Here is an 18,992-nt window from a genome sequence, read left to right on the forward strand (position 1 = left end):
ACATATTCACTAATAATGTGCATAAAATGTCTATTCATTTCTATCCACGAAGGCAGGTGTTTATTAGCCAGGGTGATACCGGAAACTGCTGCTATTGGTCAGGAGAAAGCAAAGCTGTACCTGTGATTGGTCGACAACCTGCCAACGTTTACGTGGCACTGGTAGCTTTGCGCAGACTCAGTGCACTGTTCCTCGGCAGTGGCTACATAATGGGGTTGAAAATGCAGCTAATGCTAGGCGCGTTTTTGTTTCTGAATACTTGCTGCAGTATTGTATCTGCGCTATACTTTCACATCGGCGAGACGGAAAAGAAATGCTTTATTGAAGAAATTCCTGACGAAACCATGATAATCGGTCAGTATGCCAAGAGAAAGTTTATCGGGTCGTGGATGCGGCTTGCTAAATGCTAACAGATTAGCACGTATCCGCTTCGGTTAGCTTAACGGCTAACAACACAGTCTCGTGAGATAAATAACACATTTTCAGCAACGGGCTGTTTATAAAAGCAGTGTAATTGTATAGGTTTCGATCAAAGTTTGGATTTGGAGGTTTTTAAAAGGGCGATGCAGATATCACTACGCTAGCTAGTTAGCATGGTGAGGAGGCTGTCAGATTCTCATTGAGCTTTCTGGCTAGTTTGGGAAGTGTGTGCTTTACCCTTTAAACAAAAAGAATGGTAGTTATGCTCACTATTATCATTAATCGTGTTAAAAACACGAGTATTGACGTTTCTGAATGGTAATGTAAATGATAGGGACTGAGCGTTTGTATCTTTAGGAAGAAATAGAAAATGATTCAGTTCTACTTGTAATGTTTTGCCTAAAGTATGATGTTTTAACTGATTCTAGAATTTTTAAGATTCAGAAAACTTTGTTTAGAATTAGCACTTACTTTTGTATCGTACTATATGGAAGGCAAAGCCATTGTTTGGGGGGAAATGTACCAGAAATGTAGTGACCAGTTAAATCCTAGTGATTTATAATACATCATATCATATAAGACTTTGGTTGGGACTTTGAGATATTACTGATGTTTGCACACTCTGAAATGTAAATATGCTACTTATTATGATTGTTTTTTCAGTGCTGGAGAATGTTACTCCACCCTCACTACAGGACCCCGTTCAGGATTTGCCTGTTTTTAGAATTAAGTTTAGCCATATACTCGATTTGTACTCAAATGGGTGAATGATTTAAAGTATTGACAATTGTACAAGCATGTTGTCTATAAAATAGAATATCAGTCTTAACATTTTCTTTAAAATATTCTTGAGAACGTACTCAAAATAGTTTTACTAGGTCTGACTTTAAAAAGAAAACTAAACTAAAACTAGATAGTTCTTGCTAAAAGTTCTTTAAAATCTACTTCAGTATAATATAACTGTCTGGACATTGCGTATTTTAAACATAAACTTTCTGTTGTATGATTTCTCTTTTAGCTGTTGTGAAGCCATATACTGTAGCTGCAGAATGTTTTTTTGCAGTCTCCTTTGCTACAAGTTGCAAAACACATGGATTAGAAGATGCATATTAAAAGCCAAATCTTTCTTAACATTTTCCAACTGTGCTATTACAATTCTTCCAGGAAACTATCGAACACAGCTGTATGACAAGCAGTCAGAATCTTACATGCCTGCCACACCAGGACTCGGGATGTTTGTGGAAGTAAAAGACCCTGATGAGAAGGTCAGTTGTCATCTAACGGGCTAATTAGCAGGCATGAGAAATTATATCAGTGATTCAAAAGCTCAAATTCGCATTTGTATTTTTCCCCAAATATTATTTAGGTGATCCTGTCTCGTCAGTATGGATCAGAAGGCCGGTTCACCTTCACCTCCCACACACCTGGTGAACACCAGATCTGTTTGCATTCTAACTCCTCCAAATTTTCTCTGTTTGCCGGTGGAATGCTTGTAAGTTTAGTCATGCATTCATACTACTAATGCTCAAAGATTAATGGCTGATGTCTCTATACTGTATAGTGTCAATTTTTGTGCTACTTTATAAATAATGCCACGCTTTGTGTGCTCTCCATAGCGAGTTCATCTGGACATCCAAGTAGGCGAGCATGCGAATAACTATGCAGAGATTGCTGCGAAAGACAAGCTGACCGAGCTGCAGCTGAGGGTGCGCCAGCTGGTGGAGCAGGTTGATCAGATCCAGAAAGAGCAGAACTATCAGAGAGTAAGTGTAATCCTTCATATGCATAAAAGCACATGGCTGCATGTCCTAGAAATAATCATTCAAAGGTGCCATCTAAATTTAATTCAATTTAAATTTGCAGTGCTGCTCATCAAACACCACTTGGTTAGATAAAGAAATCCATCAAATGGCCCAGAGCATCTTTCTATTTTATTCATGATTAATGTTTGTAGCTCCAATTGTCAAAGATATAAGATCATGTAATTTAAGCACTGTTAATGAGGATCATTCGTTTTAATAAACACATGATCTGGACTAGTTTTCCTTGCAGTAGGGAGAACAAATGCAAAAAAAAATTTAGCCTGTGTATACATCACACCCTCCCCTAATGCACACATTTATGTTGTGCAAATGGTTGCACATGTTCACAGATCCCCAGATTCCGAGGTATAATTCACAGCTTCACCCAGTGACGTAGCAAATAAGTTTTGTAATGTTTTTAGTCTTTTTCCCCTTTGTGTTTACTAACGGTTTTTAAATAAGCATTAAATAATGAAGCCATACTTTTGTGTATTATTACGGTACTGTTTTACTACTCCTTTGAGAGGTGTGTGTGTGTGTGTGTAAATATATATATAATATATACACACACACACACACACACACACAGTACTTTGTGAACAGCAAACTTCTTTGGCAATGAATGATGGCTTCTTTGACCATTTTGATGGCTCAGGAAACCTTGCAGGTGTTTTGAGTAGATTAGCTGATTGGCAGGTCACCTTATTCTAATTTTTTGAGTGAATTGGTGTTCTTTTGTTAAATGTGCACCAAAATGATCACAATTAAAAGTACCAAAGACTTAACCTACTTCAGTCTGTGTGTACTGAATTTATATAATACACTTACACAAGATTCACTATTTGAGTTGAATTACTGAAATAAATAACCTTTTCCACGACATTCTCATTTATTGAGATGCGCTTGTGTGTATACATAATGTGAGAGAGAGAGGTAGTAGTGTATGTAATACATGTTCTCTTTTTTTTTTTAGTACCGTGAAGAGCGCTTCAGGCAGACCAGCGAGAGCACCAATCAGAGAGTCCTGTGGTGGTCGATTGTCCAGACCCTGATCCTGGTGGCTATCGGTTTCTGGCAGATGAGACATCTTAAGAGCTTCTTTGAAGCCAAGAAATTAGTGTAAAGTGTGTGTCTGTGTGTGTCAGTGTTTTTGATTCAGTATGCAGTATACAGCTGATTGAAAAGTCATGTCTAGACTGCTGAAATGAACCTTTAAGTTGAAATGCCTCTCATAAATTTCTCCCAGAATTGCATTGAGATTATCTCACCAGATTTTGTTTGTATGCCACTTATCAGTCCGCTGTGTACCAGTTGATGTCCTAAGGCCAAAACCACGTTCCTTTTTTTTTTTTAAATATATATAAATGATTTCTGTCTATCATGAATGAATGGACATTTCACAAGTCTGAATATGATCCCAGTTTTGTTTATGAAGTTTGGAAGCAGGAGTTTTGTGTGAAGTTGTCCTACACTGAAGATGCACACATTTATCCCAGACACACAATCAACTCTCAGATCCTATTGCTTTATGTACAACACACTCTTTTGTGGGTTAGGATTTAGTGACGTTAAATATTGGTTATTTCTGAGTGAATATGAATTGTCCATACTTTTTATATAATATTCAGTTGTTCAATTAGCATGAACTGTTTTCCAGCCAAATCTGTTCAGATGGTTGTTTACAGCTCTAGTAGCTTTTCTGCAGGCAACAGCACAGACCACGGATCTGTCCTGAATTTTTTTTTCCACCTGCATTCTGTAATGCATTGAGGAAAAATACTACATATTTGTGGTTTGATACAGTTTGAACTTAAATCTGAATGCTTTTGGAGGGGGGACAGAATTATAATGTTCTATTAACTTTATTTTCTGGAAGAATATTTGGCAAGTAAAAGTCAATTTTATTAATAAACCACTCATGTGGTTTTTATAATTCTAATGTCTCATCCTGTATCTACCTTTATTTTAATATCCTGCAGTCATCTTGGCCATTTTTCCCCATGTGCTCAGATACTCAGGTATTTCTGAATTCAATAGAAGTTACTTTCGAAGCCTCATGAAAAGCTGCAATATCAACCCTGCAAATGAATGCTCTCTAAAGCTGAATTTTTGTATTTCAGTTCACTTTTAATACTTGAAGTTTCTTTGTCCCACATAAATTATTGTTCAACTTTATTTCTTTTATAGCTCCACCCCTAACTTCTGAACCATGTAGGATGTGACCCATGTACTTCTTTTAATTTGGGTGAGGGTTTAAGGCTGAGGATTTAAGATTTTTAAATGACCAGAGGGGAAGACTATGTTGTGATGTGTTCATGATTGCACTCAAATAAAGCTTTCATCTCCCTCCAGTTCATTAGTAACATTTTTTTAAAATACACAACTCTAATCTACTTTTCTGTGAAAGCAGTCATTCATCTGTTACAAAACTTTATGAACTAAATATTTTGGACTTGCTCATTTGTATGGGCTAATTATTTTGTATGTGCTAGATCACTTACTGGATTGTGCCTTCCAAATGAAATAAACCTGCAATGGCATTTTGAACTCATACTTTTTAGATCTGCACAAATTGGTACTGGGAGCCACTGCATTAAATTAAAATATCTTCCTTCAGTTACAGATTATTATATCATATACCTTAATATCTCCACATCCTCTGCACCACAGACTAAGCCCATTTTTTTATGCCATACCCAGACCTGCAACAATTATGCTGTTGCATTTCACATGTTCATTCCCCCTGTGTCTGTTTGTTTCCTGGAGGTTCTCTGGTGTAAATTGTCCCGAGGGGTGGGTGCATGCACAGCTAGAATCTTTTCAGAGCAACTCACCCACTAGAACTATACAATAGTCTTCAACTGTACAAGCAAGACAGCTTATATATCCAGAAACAGTGGCAACTTCACCCAGAAGTGGTGTCCCTTGGTAAGGACTAGTTTGACAAGGTACCAAGTCACCTGGGATTCTTTCACACAGGTGGATCCAGGCTTGCCCTGCCATGTATTGGACACACCCAGCTAGGTTATCTGAGCTTCTTGTTTAGTCCCTTAGCATGAAGAAAAAGCAAAATTTCACCAAGAAGAATCTGGAATAGTATGAATCGAACAATGTTTGTGGGGCGGACGGACATTACTGCCAAGGATTCTTATGAAGACAGGAACAACAGTATCAGTGAACACACACTAAGAATATTACACGAGCAAGGACTTTACAGGGCACCTTGCAACACTCGATTCTTGATCAAGAGGCAAATACAAAGTCACAAATGAAAAGAGGGAATTGCACAGGCCTATAAGACAGTTTATGAAGTGATGAAATGAGATCTATTTAGACCCCTTGATCAGCAGTATGTCTGGAATATGAATGGCAAGGCTTATGACAAAAAGAACACCATCTTTATGGACAAGCGTGCAGGTGTTTTGCTGCTGCATAAACCGGCAGTATTGACCTTGTGTGACACCAAAGCTTTCTTTGGGAATAAGCCATTGAATGTCTTTTAGTGGCCATCTTAGTCCCCAGATTTAAATTTCATTGAAAATATATGGAGCTTAAGAAAGCTGTGATGGTAGGGAAACCAAGGAACATTAATATGTTGGAAGAGTTGTTTAATGAGGAATGGGTAAAGATTCAATTATAGACATGTCAGAAATGTGTGAGCATTAACAGGGAACATTTGCTGAACAGAATAAAGTATAAAGGAAACTCCACAACATAAACAAACTTGAAACTTTCTATCAGTAGCAAACTTAATATTACATTCTCAGTCTCACTTGTTAGTATAAACTTTGATTATTAAAACCTAGGTTTCAACAGACATAGTTATCATTGCATTTATATACATCACTAGACGCCCTTTTTTCACTAGTCTGCTGAATTCCATTAAATAGAACTGTACTGTGGGTAAGAAAAAATGAAATAGGTGTCTGTGACAGCTGCCTTTGTGCTAACTGAATGGAAGTTGGAAAAACAATCAACTGACCTTGCAGTGCTCCATGAAGGAGACTCTGAGGGGTTTTGCTCTGTTTACACTTTTGTACTCTTTGAACCAAATGGCAGCCTTCACTTCTCAGACTGTCTGTCATAGAGGAAATAAATGAGGAGCAGCCATATCTAACCATCATGATACCGGCACAGCGAATGGCAGCTTGGTTGCCTACTGTGACATGCTAGTTTTATCATCATGGGTATGTCCAGATCCAAGACGTGTGTTGCTGCTATTCATTCCCCCAGAGTCATGCATTTGACTCTTTTAGGACATCATCTCAGTACACTATTCCACAACAGACTCACCAAAACCACATTACTTGAATCTCATTGTCTAATCCTCATAATACATTAAATGTGTTGAGTCCAATGGCCCATGAAAGACATAAATATTGACTACAGCTTGTTTTGAAAGATCAACTGCTATCTAGACACTTCATATATATATATAAATGATTTCTCTCTATCATGAATGAATGGACATTTCACAAGTCTGAATATGATCCCAGTTTTGTTTATAAAGTTTGGAAGCAGGAGTTTTGTGTGAAGTTGTCCTACACCGAAGATGTACACATTTATCCCAGACACAGAATCAACTGTCTTGATTCTTGATCCTGTTGCTTTGTGTACAACACACTCTTTTGTGGGTTAGGATTTAGTGACGTAAAATTTGGTTATTTATTAGTGAATATGAATTGTTCATACTTTTTTATATAATATTCAATTGTTCAATTAGAACGAACAGTTTTCACTATTCCACAGCAGTTCTTCATGACACTGTTACCCAGGGGATAATAACTGCCCCTGGTTGTTTATTGGGATCAAACAGAACGCAAGTAACATTTGTAACTGTAAACTCTTTGAACTCAGGAACCAGAGAAACTTATATCAAGGGAAACTTACATTTCAAAGGAAATTGTTGCATTTTAACTTTAACTTTTAACTTTAATGAAAAGAGGAAGAACACTTCCTGTTAGAGGATATAAAAAAGTTTTCAGTATTTCTGTTGTATCTTCAAAATGAATGAACTATATACTAAACAAGTATACTTGTAAAAACTAAGATTAGGCAGAAGTGGACATATTACAATACAATTCTACAAATCCTAATGCGTGCTTGAAATAATGAAACCCTTTTTAAATAAAAAACAACTCTTAAAATATACAACGTTCCTCGTCGAACGAGCCTAGGAACCTTTTCCTAAGACACGTGGTTTCCGTCTAGATTCTTTAGCGGTGGGACTCAAATGGAAATAGCCAGCGTGTGATATTTTTCCTTTTTTTGCCGCATTGTGGCAGTTTACACTATTATACACGGATGTGACGATGTACGAACAGAAAACGGTGTCTCTTAATAGCAAAGTAGTATCGTAAAGAAGCAATAATTTGTTTATTAGCCTGTAAAGTGGACACTTTAGCTGATCGATGCGGTTATATGGACAGTTAGCGGTGCGGCTACGTGTCAGATCTTGCAGGTTTCAGCCTGGAACAAAACCTTGCGACTTGCATTAAACGAAAATATGAAGCATAACAAACATCAGGATGTTTTGCCGTCTATCCGGTAACAAACCAGTCAGAAAGGATGAACTGGGAACGAGCTGATTATATAATGTAGCCAGATGGTTAGTGAGAGATCAAAATTTTCAGCCAATTGTTCGGTTCCTGTGTCTGAACACTGGATATAAAAATCCTTATAAACAGCAATAACGCCTGATAGAACCAAGATGATGTACTCTTCCAGGAGAAAACCAGTGCTCTACTTTAAAGAGGACAGAAGGTAAGAACCTTGGCTTTAATCACAGCTGAGATTATTTTCCTCTGGAGTTTATTTCTTTCAATCTATTAAGTGGTAAATCCCAAGCTGGTGATGCCACACTGCCCACATACAGGCAGCCAGCCATCAGAAGTAGCTGTTGTTTTTGTTTCTTTTTCATTTCTGAACATCCAAGAAATGAAAAGCTAGAAAGTCTGATCATCATGGAGATGTGCTGTGAGTAGTATCTAATCTATAGTACCTGTGTGTGTGTGTGTGTGTGTGTGTGTGTGTGTTTGCTTAAGACTTTATAAAGGAGAAAAAAGGAAAAAGGGGCTTTTTATGCTTTTATGCTTGTGTGTGTCAGCCAGAGTCAGTGCTGAACTCTGAACCGATTGCATGCACAAAAAATCAGCCTTATGATAGATGGATTCTTCACTTATCCTTTAGCCAAACGTTGCTCGTCAGTATGATTTTCCACACTTGGATTGTAACAATTGTACAATTTGCATAGCTATTAAGTGATTTTGGGTTGCACATATTCTATAATTGTTATCTGACATGATATTAAAGCATTAGTGTGTTTTCTTGCATTCTTTTGCATTTTTTGGTTGATCATGTGTTTAGTGAATCAAGAACCACCTTAAATGCATATGCAGCATTGTATGTTAGTTAGACAGGATGCTCTCAGTTTAAATCCAAAACCCTTTTTGAACAAGAATCGTCTAACATGAGTTTGGAAGCCTGAAGCATTGTTCATTGATGACAAGTAACCAGGGATGCATTGATCTTATGTTTTCTTATAATTTCTAATGTGATCTCAGTACTGGAGCCGCATGTATCTGCTCATACATGATATTGGTAAGAGATTGACTTTGTGCAACTCAGCTAGTTCTCTTCGATCTGTTGTGTATTTACTCCATTAGTGGCTTGATAGCAGTTGATCTTTCAAAACAAGCTGTAGTCAATATTTATGTCTTTCATGGGCCATTGGACTCAACACATTTAATGTATTATGAGGATTAGACAATGAGATTCAAGCCACTATAAACCCCTATACAAAGCTTTGTATTGGATTCGATGCACCTCTACATCTAACCCACTTTACATCTAATGCTGTGTTCTTTCTGATTGGTCTGATAGGAGCAAAGTTCACTCTTTTGTTTCTGCTTCAGATTTCTATGGAAAAAGTGCTCAGTGCTGAAGCTGTTCAGTCTCTGCATGGTGCTTGTCCTCGTCTCTCTTCTCTGGCTGCAGCTGAGCTGTTCGTCTGACCTGAACCAGGCACTGCTGGCTGATGGTCCACCACATTATCCATGTCCTTTAGAGAGACAGGCTGCACCCGTTGAAGACTCCTCATGGGGCCCTCACAAATTGGCCGTCATTATTCCCTTCAGGGAACGTTTTGAAGAACTTCTTATTTTTGTGCCTTACATGCATGCTTTCCTCAACAAAAAGAAAATACGACACAAGATTCTTGTCATCAACCAGGTGGATCATTTCCGGTGAGAGTTTGATGATATTATTTGTGATTAGTTAAGCTGTATTAAGCTGGTGAACTTGGTGTACTGTACAATGGGTTTTTATTATACACATGTACCTCATGTTCAAATGTTTTTTGGAATACTGTACTTTCTGTACACTGTTGCCAGTTTATTAGGTACACCCATCTCCATACTAACCATACATTAACTTAAATTAAAGGTCATATTGAAGGTAGACAGTTACTAACAGTTTGCTTTTGCTGGGATTAACAAGTAATCAGATCGTCTGTGCTGAGGTGCCAATATCTACATTTTATCTGTTGCTTATACAATTTTTCATCCCTTGTTACAGCAATACAGGAGAGACTGGAAAACTATGCTTTTCAATTTTCTAAGTTAAAGCAGTATTCAGAACAAGCATGAATAAATTTTACCCATCAGAAAAGGCAGTTCACTGTTGGGGATAGGATTTGGACAACAAGAGTGGGGCATTTGATTCTGTTAATTGTTCCATCATTATCTTTGTGCCAGCTTTACCTCTGTGAACTTTGGTACATGAATTCACAAGAATTCTTGTGAGCCAATAGAAATCAAGTAGGTGGCAGTGTGATTTCTCTGGACAGTTACACTGATTATTACAATTAAGTAGTGTTCACACTTTTGCCTTGCTTTTTTTCTTCTTCTGTTGCTTGGCTGCTGCTTGGGTGCTGGGTTTATTTTTTTTTTTAATCACTTCTGTCTACCACTAGAAAAGAACAACACTGACCAGATAGAACTAGTGTGGCAGTTCATCAGAAGCAGCAGCCTTTAAATATTTGGAATGGTTAAATACACAATTACTGTAAATAAACGTCAAATGAAAGAAAAATACATGTTTGAAATCTTGAGATTCCACATAACGTTTATTGACCAGCAAAGTACTGAAAAAATTGGCATGTAATCCATTTTAGGTACATACTTTGCAGAACAGAAGGCTGCTATATTTAGACAGAGGAACTTACAATAGTCATATCCTGTGTATCAGCTTCAACAGGGCCTCTCTCATCAACGTTGGCCACATGGAGAGTGGAAATGATACAGACTACATAGCGATGCATGATGTGGATTTGCTGCCTCAAAATGAAGCTCTAGACTACGGATTCCCAGAGGAGGGACCCTTCCATGTTGCATCACCAGAGCTTCACCCACTGTATCACTATAAAACATATGTTGGAGGGATTCTACTGCTTACCAAGAAACATTTTCAAATGGTAAGAAATTGCATTACATCTCTTTACTATCATACGCTTCAGAATAGTATATCTAACTGGACACAGTGGTATTTCTTCTCATAGTGCAATGGAATGTCTAATCGCTTCTGGGGTTGGGGAAGAGAAGACGACGAGTTCTTCAGAAGACTACGAACAGCAGAACTGCAGGTGGATAAGCGAGAAAATTCTTTTTGAGAAAAATAGGCTTTTGATAAAACAGTACCTTTTGATAATATGTTCTATGGCTCGCTGTCTAATCTTCACACAGCTCTTCAGGCCAAAAGGAATAACAACAGGTTACAAAACATTCAGGCACATTCACGACCCTGCCTGGAGGAAGAGAGACCAGAAGAGGATAGCTGCACAAAAACAGGTAAAAAAAAAGTATTGACCAAACTCATGCAAATAGACACCTCTTTGTAAATGATGCCCGATAATTGTGCTGAATGTAGCTGTCTAAGTTCATGATGAATTTCTGACTTATAAGCAAATTTATTTGGAAGAGAGTAATGTCACAATCATTATGACAATCCAGTAAACCTATCCAAAAGCTTGAAGAACAAGTGTCAAAAGTGCATGTTTGTCTAAACTGGGCAGTAATATTCTTGCCAGTGATTGTTCATCATCACTGCAATTTATAAAATGTCATTAAATAACTGGCCGAACCATCAAGTTACCACAAATCTGCATTAAGGAAGGCAGCAACTGTTATTGTTGTGCTGTGGATCTTTAAGAAAATTTAGTGCCATTTATCCTGATGAATATTCACCTCCTTTGGATTCCTGTTAAAATTCAGCACCTGTGTTAGTAGAAATAACTCAGCAAACCAGTAGGTGGCAGCAACCTGTAAAGGAAAACCCACTACTTTCAGAAAGAGGCTTATACTTGAAAATCCAATTCTACTGCAATAAATAACGTCAAAGTAGTTTAGTCCTACGCCAGGACCCTGACCACAATAAAGCTGTTACTGAAGCTCAATAGAAAACCTGTGTTTCTATCTACTCTGTCCCACAGAATTTTGTGAGCACTACTGTATTGTTAGGGTAAACCTTATTAGAACTAAGCTACAAATATACATACGTTATTTGTTATTGCCATATACAGTAGAACCGTTTCTCTTTGCAACCGTGTTTCCTTTGTAGTAACTTTTTTTTTTCTAAAGCCATGTAAAAGGGTTTTTTTTTGTTAGAAAGTCAAGTGCAGGAATACTGTGAATTAATTTTTTTAACTGTTGCCCAATAATATTTAAATTTAATTTGAATAATATTTATTCTTCTGTTGTTATTAGATTTATATATATATATTTACGTTTTTATGATTGCTCTGTGTGTTTTGACAGGAACAATTTAAAATCGACCCAGAGGGTGGTCTTACTAATCTGCGCTACAAGGTGGAGTCTCGACAGGAGCTGATGATCAGTGGCGCCCCCTGCACCGTCCTCAGCACCTCGCTGGAGTGTGACATAAGCCAAACACCCTGGTGCCAGTTCAGCTAACACACCTGACCTACTGAAGCATTGTGCCACGATAATGACATGCATTGGGTCGTTGTTGTCAGTTTTTCTAACTCGGAGAAAACAGAAAACAAGACAGATACTGAGGTTTTATTGCTACTGGACAGTATTATGATCTTTAATGAAACTGCCTCAGTTTCCTTGGAAAAAACTGTCAGACCTTTCAGGTACTGCACTGAGAACATGTGAGCAGTGTTATTACTCACATGAGCTTTCATTGTATGAATTTCAAAAGCTTAGTTTCTAAATGATGAAGCTGCATCAATGGCATTTCCTCCAACTCTTTCTCATGGTGCAGTAATTAAAACTGTATTTGTGTATGCTTTTTGAAAGAACAGCTTGAGGCTGATATACGTCTATTGGTTTAAGGGTACTTTGAGGACATTTGCACACTTCATATTTATATAAAAAGTCCCGTCTGTTTAGTTTTTATACCAAGTTTTATCGCTTGTCTATAAGTTAGTTTGTCTGGGTTAGATTGTCATGTTAGCTAATGTTTTAGGAGAGAGAGGAGAATGCCTTCGTTCTCTTTACCAAAGACGTCTAAAAGTCTCTTGACCTCTTGGTAAAGATGCAACATGCTGTGACATGGATGTGATGGTCAGTGTGGTCATTTCAAAGAATATGTTCATGACTTTTTTGAAAAGTGAATCACTTTTAAAGATTATTAAATGGTATTATAACAAATTATATGTTTACTTAATATGTTTATGTATGTCTTACTATTTCCCCAACCCCCAACCAACATTGGTTCTCTTGCCAATTCATATGCCAGATCTCCCCTATAATCTTACAGCTACCAAAAGGGGATGGTGACGGCTGACAAGTGCTTCTGCCATGAGGTGCTTCCACATCTTTTTAAGCTGCTGTACCTGGGGGATTTTCCAAAAATTCTACTTTAACACATTCATCCAAATTGACTTGCAACAGAAAATAAGCTTTGAATTGTACAAGTTAACAAGAGATTTTAGCTCAACTTTGCAGCCAGAGTAAATCTGGCTGATTGTAGGCTTCTTTTTCTTCTTCTTTCAACTGACTCTGTGTTCTACTGAACAATTGTTGGTTAACACAAAGATACCAAATCAAGGCACTGCGTATGCAGTTTGAAGCCATATGTGCTAGTTGGCCACTCCTAATTAGACTTGCCTTAAGTGTATACTCTTTTTTTTAAAGCTGATATCATGAATACATGCTAACAGTCCCATTTGACATAAATTCTGATGCATAAATGTAACAGCAAACTAACAGTTTTTATTCACAGTGCTCAAGATGAGATGAATCTGTTTGCCATGAAAATATCCAGGAACACGCCTCAACTTGTTTCAATGCTTCTGTAAAATTATTCTGGAAATGCATAGCTGTTTTGTGAGGCTAGTATTTGTGTCTGACTTCCAACTCCATGACTTCTGTACTCCATATGTGTATACACACAAAAAAAATAGTGCAACTAGTTCGTTCAAATAGATGTTCAAATGATAATTGCAGCGAATATTTCTGTTACTGGTAACCTGTTTCAAGAAAACCTATAGACTTGTGACAAATAGACAGTGTCTTACTAATGTGTTCATCACCAGAACAATTTGACAGATGCCCTTATCCAGAGTGACATTCAAAGGAGTCTAAGTCTAAAACAATTAATACATCAACAATAGTTCACCTGGTTACAGGTTTAGGATACTATCAGCCTAAAACTCTGTTGGGAGCACTTGTTTTTAATACATATTCAAATAGGGAAAATAAGTTTAGTGCTAGTTTGGGTTTCATGAAGAGGTAGATATTCACCTGTCATTTTAAGATAGCCAGTGAATCAGCTGTTTGGAACTGTATGGGAAGTTCTTTCCGGCATCTTGGTGCCAGAACACAGAAGATTCTTGATGTATACCTACCTCTCACCCTGAGAGATGTTGGGACCAGTCAAGCAGTGTTAATATGTCTGAGGTAACGAGGTGCAGTGTGAATAGTGATAAGAGCTTTGAGGTAAGAGGGAGCTGGTCCCTGTTTTTCTTTGTAGGCAAGGATCAACGTTCTGGATCTGATGTGTGCAGCTAACAGAAGACAGTTGAGAGAGTGCAGCAGTGGTGTGGGATGTGAGAACTTAGGCAGGTTGAAAACAAGTTGTGCAGCTACATTTTGGATAATTTGCAAAGGATGAAATGAGAAGAGACTGAACAAACACCTGAGCAGCCTGTGTGGATAAAAATGTCAGAATGCTTCTGATGTTGTAGAGAAGAAATCGACATGTGTATGACACTAGCACCATGCCAGGAAAAGGACAGTTGATTGTCCATGGTTACCCCAAGGTTGCGAGGAGTGGTCAAAGGGGAGATCGTTTGTCCTGCATTGACTGCATTTCCGTGAAAAAACACTTGCTCTTGTGTTATTTATTACATAACACAATAATCCACAAGCACCAAGGTCACTGATAGTATGCTTTGGCTAAAATTTACAATCCTATTTGCTATCTAAATGCAGATCTAAATGAAGAACACTTCTTTCACTTTTTTTAGTGAAAGAATAGTGGTGCTAATCATTAGATTAGCACCACTACTAGCTGGATAATTAGTACTATGGCTGAAGTTACTATCCTATATCCAAGCCTTTTAGATCTTTTCCTCTTGTTATCTGGATCCAAAATTAAGATTACCCCTAACCCTAACTCCAGGGTCTATGGTATGGTCCAGAGATCAGTTCTGTTAGGGATTTCTGTGCATGTCCTCTCTCTGCTTGTGTTGGTTACCTTCAGGATTTGGATCATTAAAGTTCTAAAAACATGCTGATGGGTGAATTTATGCTTAAATGTCACAGGTACAGTATGGATCTTCCAGAACCGGCTACCCTAAATTGCCCCTAGTAAGTCTGTGTGTGTGTGTGTGTGTGTGTGTGTGTGTGTGTGTGTGTGTGTGTGTGTGTGTTCTGGGTGTACATCTTAATTGTATTTCTAACTCATGATCTACAACAATCCTTATCAGGGTAAAGCTGGTACTTTAGATGAATGTGGGCACTTGTTATGTTTCTATCATTTATTTAGGGTTTTTCCAATTTAATGTTTTTAGGATGTTTTCATGATTCATTTGGACTCATCTGAGTAAGACAAAATTTTTACAGTTTTTACAGTTACAGGTTTTACTGTACAGTGACGATGTTCTTTCGAGTTTGTTTTGGTAACTCAATTTTAATTGATGTTAGCATGATGCTAATTATAACATCCTTTGGTATTTTTGTAGGTTAGACTATTTAAAAGTATAAACACACCATGTCATTAAAAAAGGAATTTAAAATAATATAAAGTAATATAAATCATTGCAGTGGACACAGAAATGTACCTTTTTTAATGACTGAAATATAACTCTTTGTAAGCTAGTAGGTTGTTTTGTGCAAATGGCTCGTTAATATTACTTTGATTGGCTAATCAACAAAACAACAATTTAAAACCTTTTAAAGCCTTTAAATCCACAAAGTACCATTAACCTTCTCGACTTTTCACACCAGTAGTGAGAATACTTTTCATACCAGTGGTGAGAATGAACCGTATTCACGTTTTCTTTAAATATCGAGGTGGTTTAAGTGATTAATATAAGGTGTTAAACTCGTCATGTTGTGGCGAGTGAGTGTATTGTAACGCGTGTAGCTACATGCGTTAACAATTCGCTTTAAATCTACGTGAAATTATAAAAACACAACTTGTAATTGGTCTGTTAGCATTTAATCAGCTCTTATGACAAATCACCCGTAATGTAATCCCTTCAAAACCCCGTCTCTGAGAATGGAAACGAAACTCACTGATGCTCCCATTTAAAAGCCCGTGCTTTCCGCCCTTCCTTCATTCTGCTCAGTAGCTTGTCAAGACGCAACATGGACACGACGTGTTTCGGAGCAACAGCACATTTTCCACCAAGAGCGCAACCGAAGAGCTTCAGCATTGACTGGATCCTTTCTTCCGGACACCGCAAGTCAGCTCTCGATAGTCATATGGCTTTTACACAACCTAAAGTTTTCATGCGGGGAGCTTTTTTCCCAACGTTAACGAACAGGCCTTTTGTTGCTGCGTTCTCATCCGGGTGCGTCTTCACCCCGGACTTTTACCATCGCCTCAATCCCGCATTCGGATACGCAGAGACGCGGCTCCATGATGGTAAGTCTACCGTACCGTATACTACAGGTCTGACCGTATGCCAACATATCAGACATTTTGTTGATTATTCCTGAACTGCCAGCGAGTTAACTTTAATTCACTTCTGTTTTTAGGCCAGCAGGCGGTTGGAGATTTTAGTCTGAAAACCTGTCGGCGGATCCGGACGGTTTTTAGCGCAGAGCAGCTGCAAAAACTGGAGGAGGTTTTCGCTAAGCAGCGATACATGACAGGATCAGAGAAAGTGCTGCTCGCCTCGGCGCTGCGTCTCACTGAAACACAGGTGAAAGTATGGTTTCAGAACCGAAGGACCAAATGGAGGAAGAACAGAGAAGTCGAGGGAGAACGACAAAAGGACCAGTGCAGTGACTTGAAGCATGAAACATCTATGACAGACGACGGAGATTTCAAATCTGTGGACAGTGACGAATCCTCTGAAACGTGAACCCAATACACAGACCATTGAATCTCTTCTAATTCTTGTTAAACAAGAACTTAATGCAACATGTCACTGTGTGGCTTAATAACTATTTGTTTTTTTTTCTTTTACAAAAAACAAACAAACAAAACGTTTATAGCATTTTATTGTGTGTGATGAAATGTAGACTTATTCTGGTAAAAATAAGGGTTTTTCATTGTTTTTATTTTTAAAATGTATTTTATTTGTAACTATTTTATTGATATTTTGAATGGTACTGAGGCTGTTTTTTTGTGTTCCCTAAAACAAAATAAACTTTTATCAAAACATTATATTGCATTATTATTATTATTATTATTATTATTATTATTATTATTATTATTAATGATTTTATTGGTAGTAGAATAGCACTGCTAAATTTTATTTGACCATTACATTCATAATTAAATAACTGAATATTAACGTTTGGATAAAATATTGATTTAGATATAGTTTTAGAAAAGCATGAAATTAAAATAGGCATAATTTGGTTTTCTAATAAAAGAGGATGTGGTCGGCAAGATGCATGTCTTTATTTAAAAAAAAAAACAGATATTAGAGTTGCATTAGTATTATATATTCTACATTAGTTAGATTTTGTATCCTAACCTATCTGTCCCGACTCCCACGGCCCTACATTGTTGAACACCAGAGGGCAGTGTGTATAAAAAGAAACAGCTTTCAGGCTCAGCATCCAGATTCCCACAATCAGATCAGATGAACTGTGATGAAGTAATGCGAGTCTTTATATAAGGTTTGCAGGCGACGACGCTTCATAGGAATGTGGCCTACAACAAATGACCAGCAATTCGGCTTTTGAAATGGACCCGATATTTACTCCACTTATTAGCATGGTATCATGCTTGTTTTTTGTTGAATGCATTTTTAGCAATCGAAACAACAACAACAACAAAAAAAATTAAGCCCATGAAATTATAGACCAATAATGATTTATTTCTGTCTTTTATGTTTGCAAATTGTTTTTCTATCAAGTTCAACGAGGACAATATTTCACAGGCTTTCCAATATTATACTTTAGGCCGGAGAGGCGCGATTTCTGTAAAACATCATTAAAGATTATTCATTTAAATATGTTTTTAAATTAATCTATGGTGTATTTAATTTTATGCACACTGAAAATAATACAAACAACAACAAGAAAATAACAATACAATAACAACAACAACAACAACAACAACAACAATAATAATGATGATGATGATGATGATGATGATAACAATAATAATTATTGTTATCATCATCATCATCATCATTATTATTATTGTTATTACTATTAATAACATTCACATTAATATTAATATTAATATTATTAAATTGAGGTACCAACGTAATAACACTAAATAAGAAATGTGTCGTAAATGCAGAATTATTAACATATAACCTCTGGTCATCTAAAGCTCTCTGCTTTCCTACTAAAAGTTAGATATGGGTTTTAGAAAATCGCCCTTCTTCTTCCTCTTCTTCCTATTTTTTCTTCTTCTTCTTCTTCTTCTTCTTCTTCTTCTTCTTCTTCTTCTTCTTAATAATAATAATATCAGTAGTAGTGGTATTTACACATAAATGGGATTAACGTTCAGAAATGTACAACGCAATACAGTTCTATCATCTGCTTCCACGAAACTGTTTTAATTGCCTACTTCAGCAGTCTAGACTCAAATTCGCTCTATAGTACTTTGAGAAATTGCTTCAGTCTCAGACTTTTCTATTTTCAGAGTTTTAATGTGTCTGTATTTAAATGTTGTAAAGTTATAAGAATAGATGGCGCTTCATGTCTTCTTAAATCTGCTACCAGTAAAAGAGCCAACATGAGCTTCGGGATTTTCAAAGGAGGCTTAACTTCAGTTAGTAGCAGGCAGGGGAACAATAATCACATTTTCGCCTTCACACCCGGAGAGCTTACAAAAACTCCAACTGTTATAGCCTTTCAGTGGCGCTCAATCTGTAATCAATGGCCAGAGGCAAAATTAATAGATGTTAATGACCATTTGAGTCGGAGGCAAAGGGGGCCAAAATTGGCCAGAGAAAGCTATTAATTATATGCTGCAGGATTGAGCGGGCAGGGAGGAGAGAAGGATTTTCGGAGCCAGCGGAAGGGTCTGTGGCCTGCGTGCTTCACACGGCTTTCCCGAGCAGGGGGCTTTTGTGCACTGCATAAGCCGCGATTGTTCGTCCTGAAA

General features: G+C 37.3%; 2 protein-coding genes and 1 pseudogene across 3 annotated transcripts; all 3 read left to right on the forward strand.

The window, feature by feature from the left end:
- The first annotated feature begins 11 nt into the window (after positions 1 to 11).
- tmed9 (transmembrane p24 trafficking protein 9) lies at positions 12 to 4,573 on the forward strand. The gene is made up of 5 exons (XM_027135480.2): positions 12 to 354; positions 1,585 to 1,685; positions 1,787 to 1,912; positions 2,037 to 2,183; positions 3,196 to 4,573. Exons 1-5 carry the CDS (start codon positions 27 to 29, stop codon positions 3,343 to 3,345), a joined length of 852 nt encoding a protein of 283 aa, XP_026991281.1. The 5' UTR covers positions 12 to 26; the 3' UTR covers positions 3,346 to 4,573.
- A 2,836-nt stretch (positions 4,574 to 7,409) lies between these two features.
- On the forward strand, positions 7,410 to 12,895 carry b4galt7 (xylosylprotein beta 1,4-galactosyltransferase, polypeptide 7 (galactosyltransferase I)). 2 transcript variants are annotated; one of them, XM_027135478.2, is made up of 6 exons: positions 7,410 to 7,985; positions 9,137 to 9,466; positions 10,470 to 10,695; positions 10,780 to 10,863; positions 10,964 to 11,068; positions 12,035 to 12,895. In XM_027135478.2, exons 1-6 carry the CDS (start codon positions 7,933 to 7,935, stop codon positions 12,188 to 12,190), a joined length of 954 nt encoding a protein of 317 aa, XP_026991279.1. In that variant the 5' UTR covers positions 7,410 to 7,932; the 3' UTR covers positions 12,191 to 12,895. The 2 variants fall into 2 exon arrangements, with proteins under 2 accessions (XP_026991279.1, XP_047658558.1); XM_047802602.1 differs by lacking the exon at positions 7,410 to 7,985 and adding an exon at positions 8,064 to 8,198.
- A 2,809-nt stretch (positions 12,896 to 15,704) lies between these two features.
- LOC113635817 lies at positions 15,705 to 17,081 on the forward strand (annotated as a pseudogene).
- Positions 17,082 to 18,992: the final 1,911 nt, after the last annotated feature.

This window comes from Tachysurus fulvidraco, chromosome 17, assembly GCF_022655615.1.
Source record: "Tachysurus fulvidraco isolate hzauxx_2018 chromosome 17, HZAU_PFXX_2.0, whole genome shotgun sequence".
Taxonomy (NCBI): Eukaryota; Metazoa; Chordata; class Actinopteri; order Siluriformes; family Bagridae; genus Tachysurus; species Tachysurus fulvidraco.

What these genes read in the sequence shown, in the direction of transcription:
- tmed9 (XM_027135480.2), top strand. Translation starts at nt 27, where the DNA reads ATGTCTATTCATTTCTATCCACGAAGGCAGGTGTTTATTAGCCAGGGT. An exon ending in TGACGAAACCATGATAATCG is followed by an intron (nt 355 to 1,584) that starts GTCAGTATGCCA and finishes CAATTCTTCCAG; the next exon opens with GAAACTATCGAACACAGCTG. An exon ending in TGTTTGCCGGTGGAATGCTT is followed by an intron (nt 1,913 to 2,036) that starts GTAAGTTTAGTC and finishes TGCTCTCCATAG; the next exon opens with CGAGTTCATCTGGACATCCA.
- b4galt7 (XM_027135478.2), top strand. Translation starts at nt 7,933, where the DNA reads ATGATGTACTCTTCCAGGAGAAAACCAGTGCTCTACTTTAAAGAGGAC. An exon ending in AACCAGGTGGATCATTTCCG is followed by an intron (nt 9,467 to 10,469) that starts GTGAGAGTTTGA and finishes CCTGTGTATCAG; the next exon opens with CTTCAACAGGGCCTCTCTCA. An exon ending in CCAAGAAACATTTTCAAATG is followed by an intron (nt 10,696 to 10,779) that starts GTAAGAAATTGC and finishes TTCTTCTCATAG; the next exon opens with TGCAATGGAATGTCTAATCG.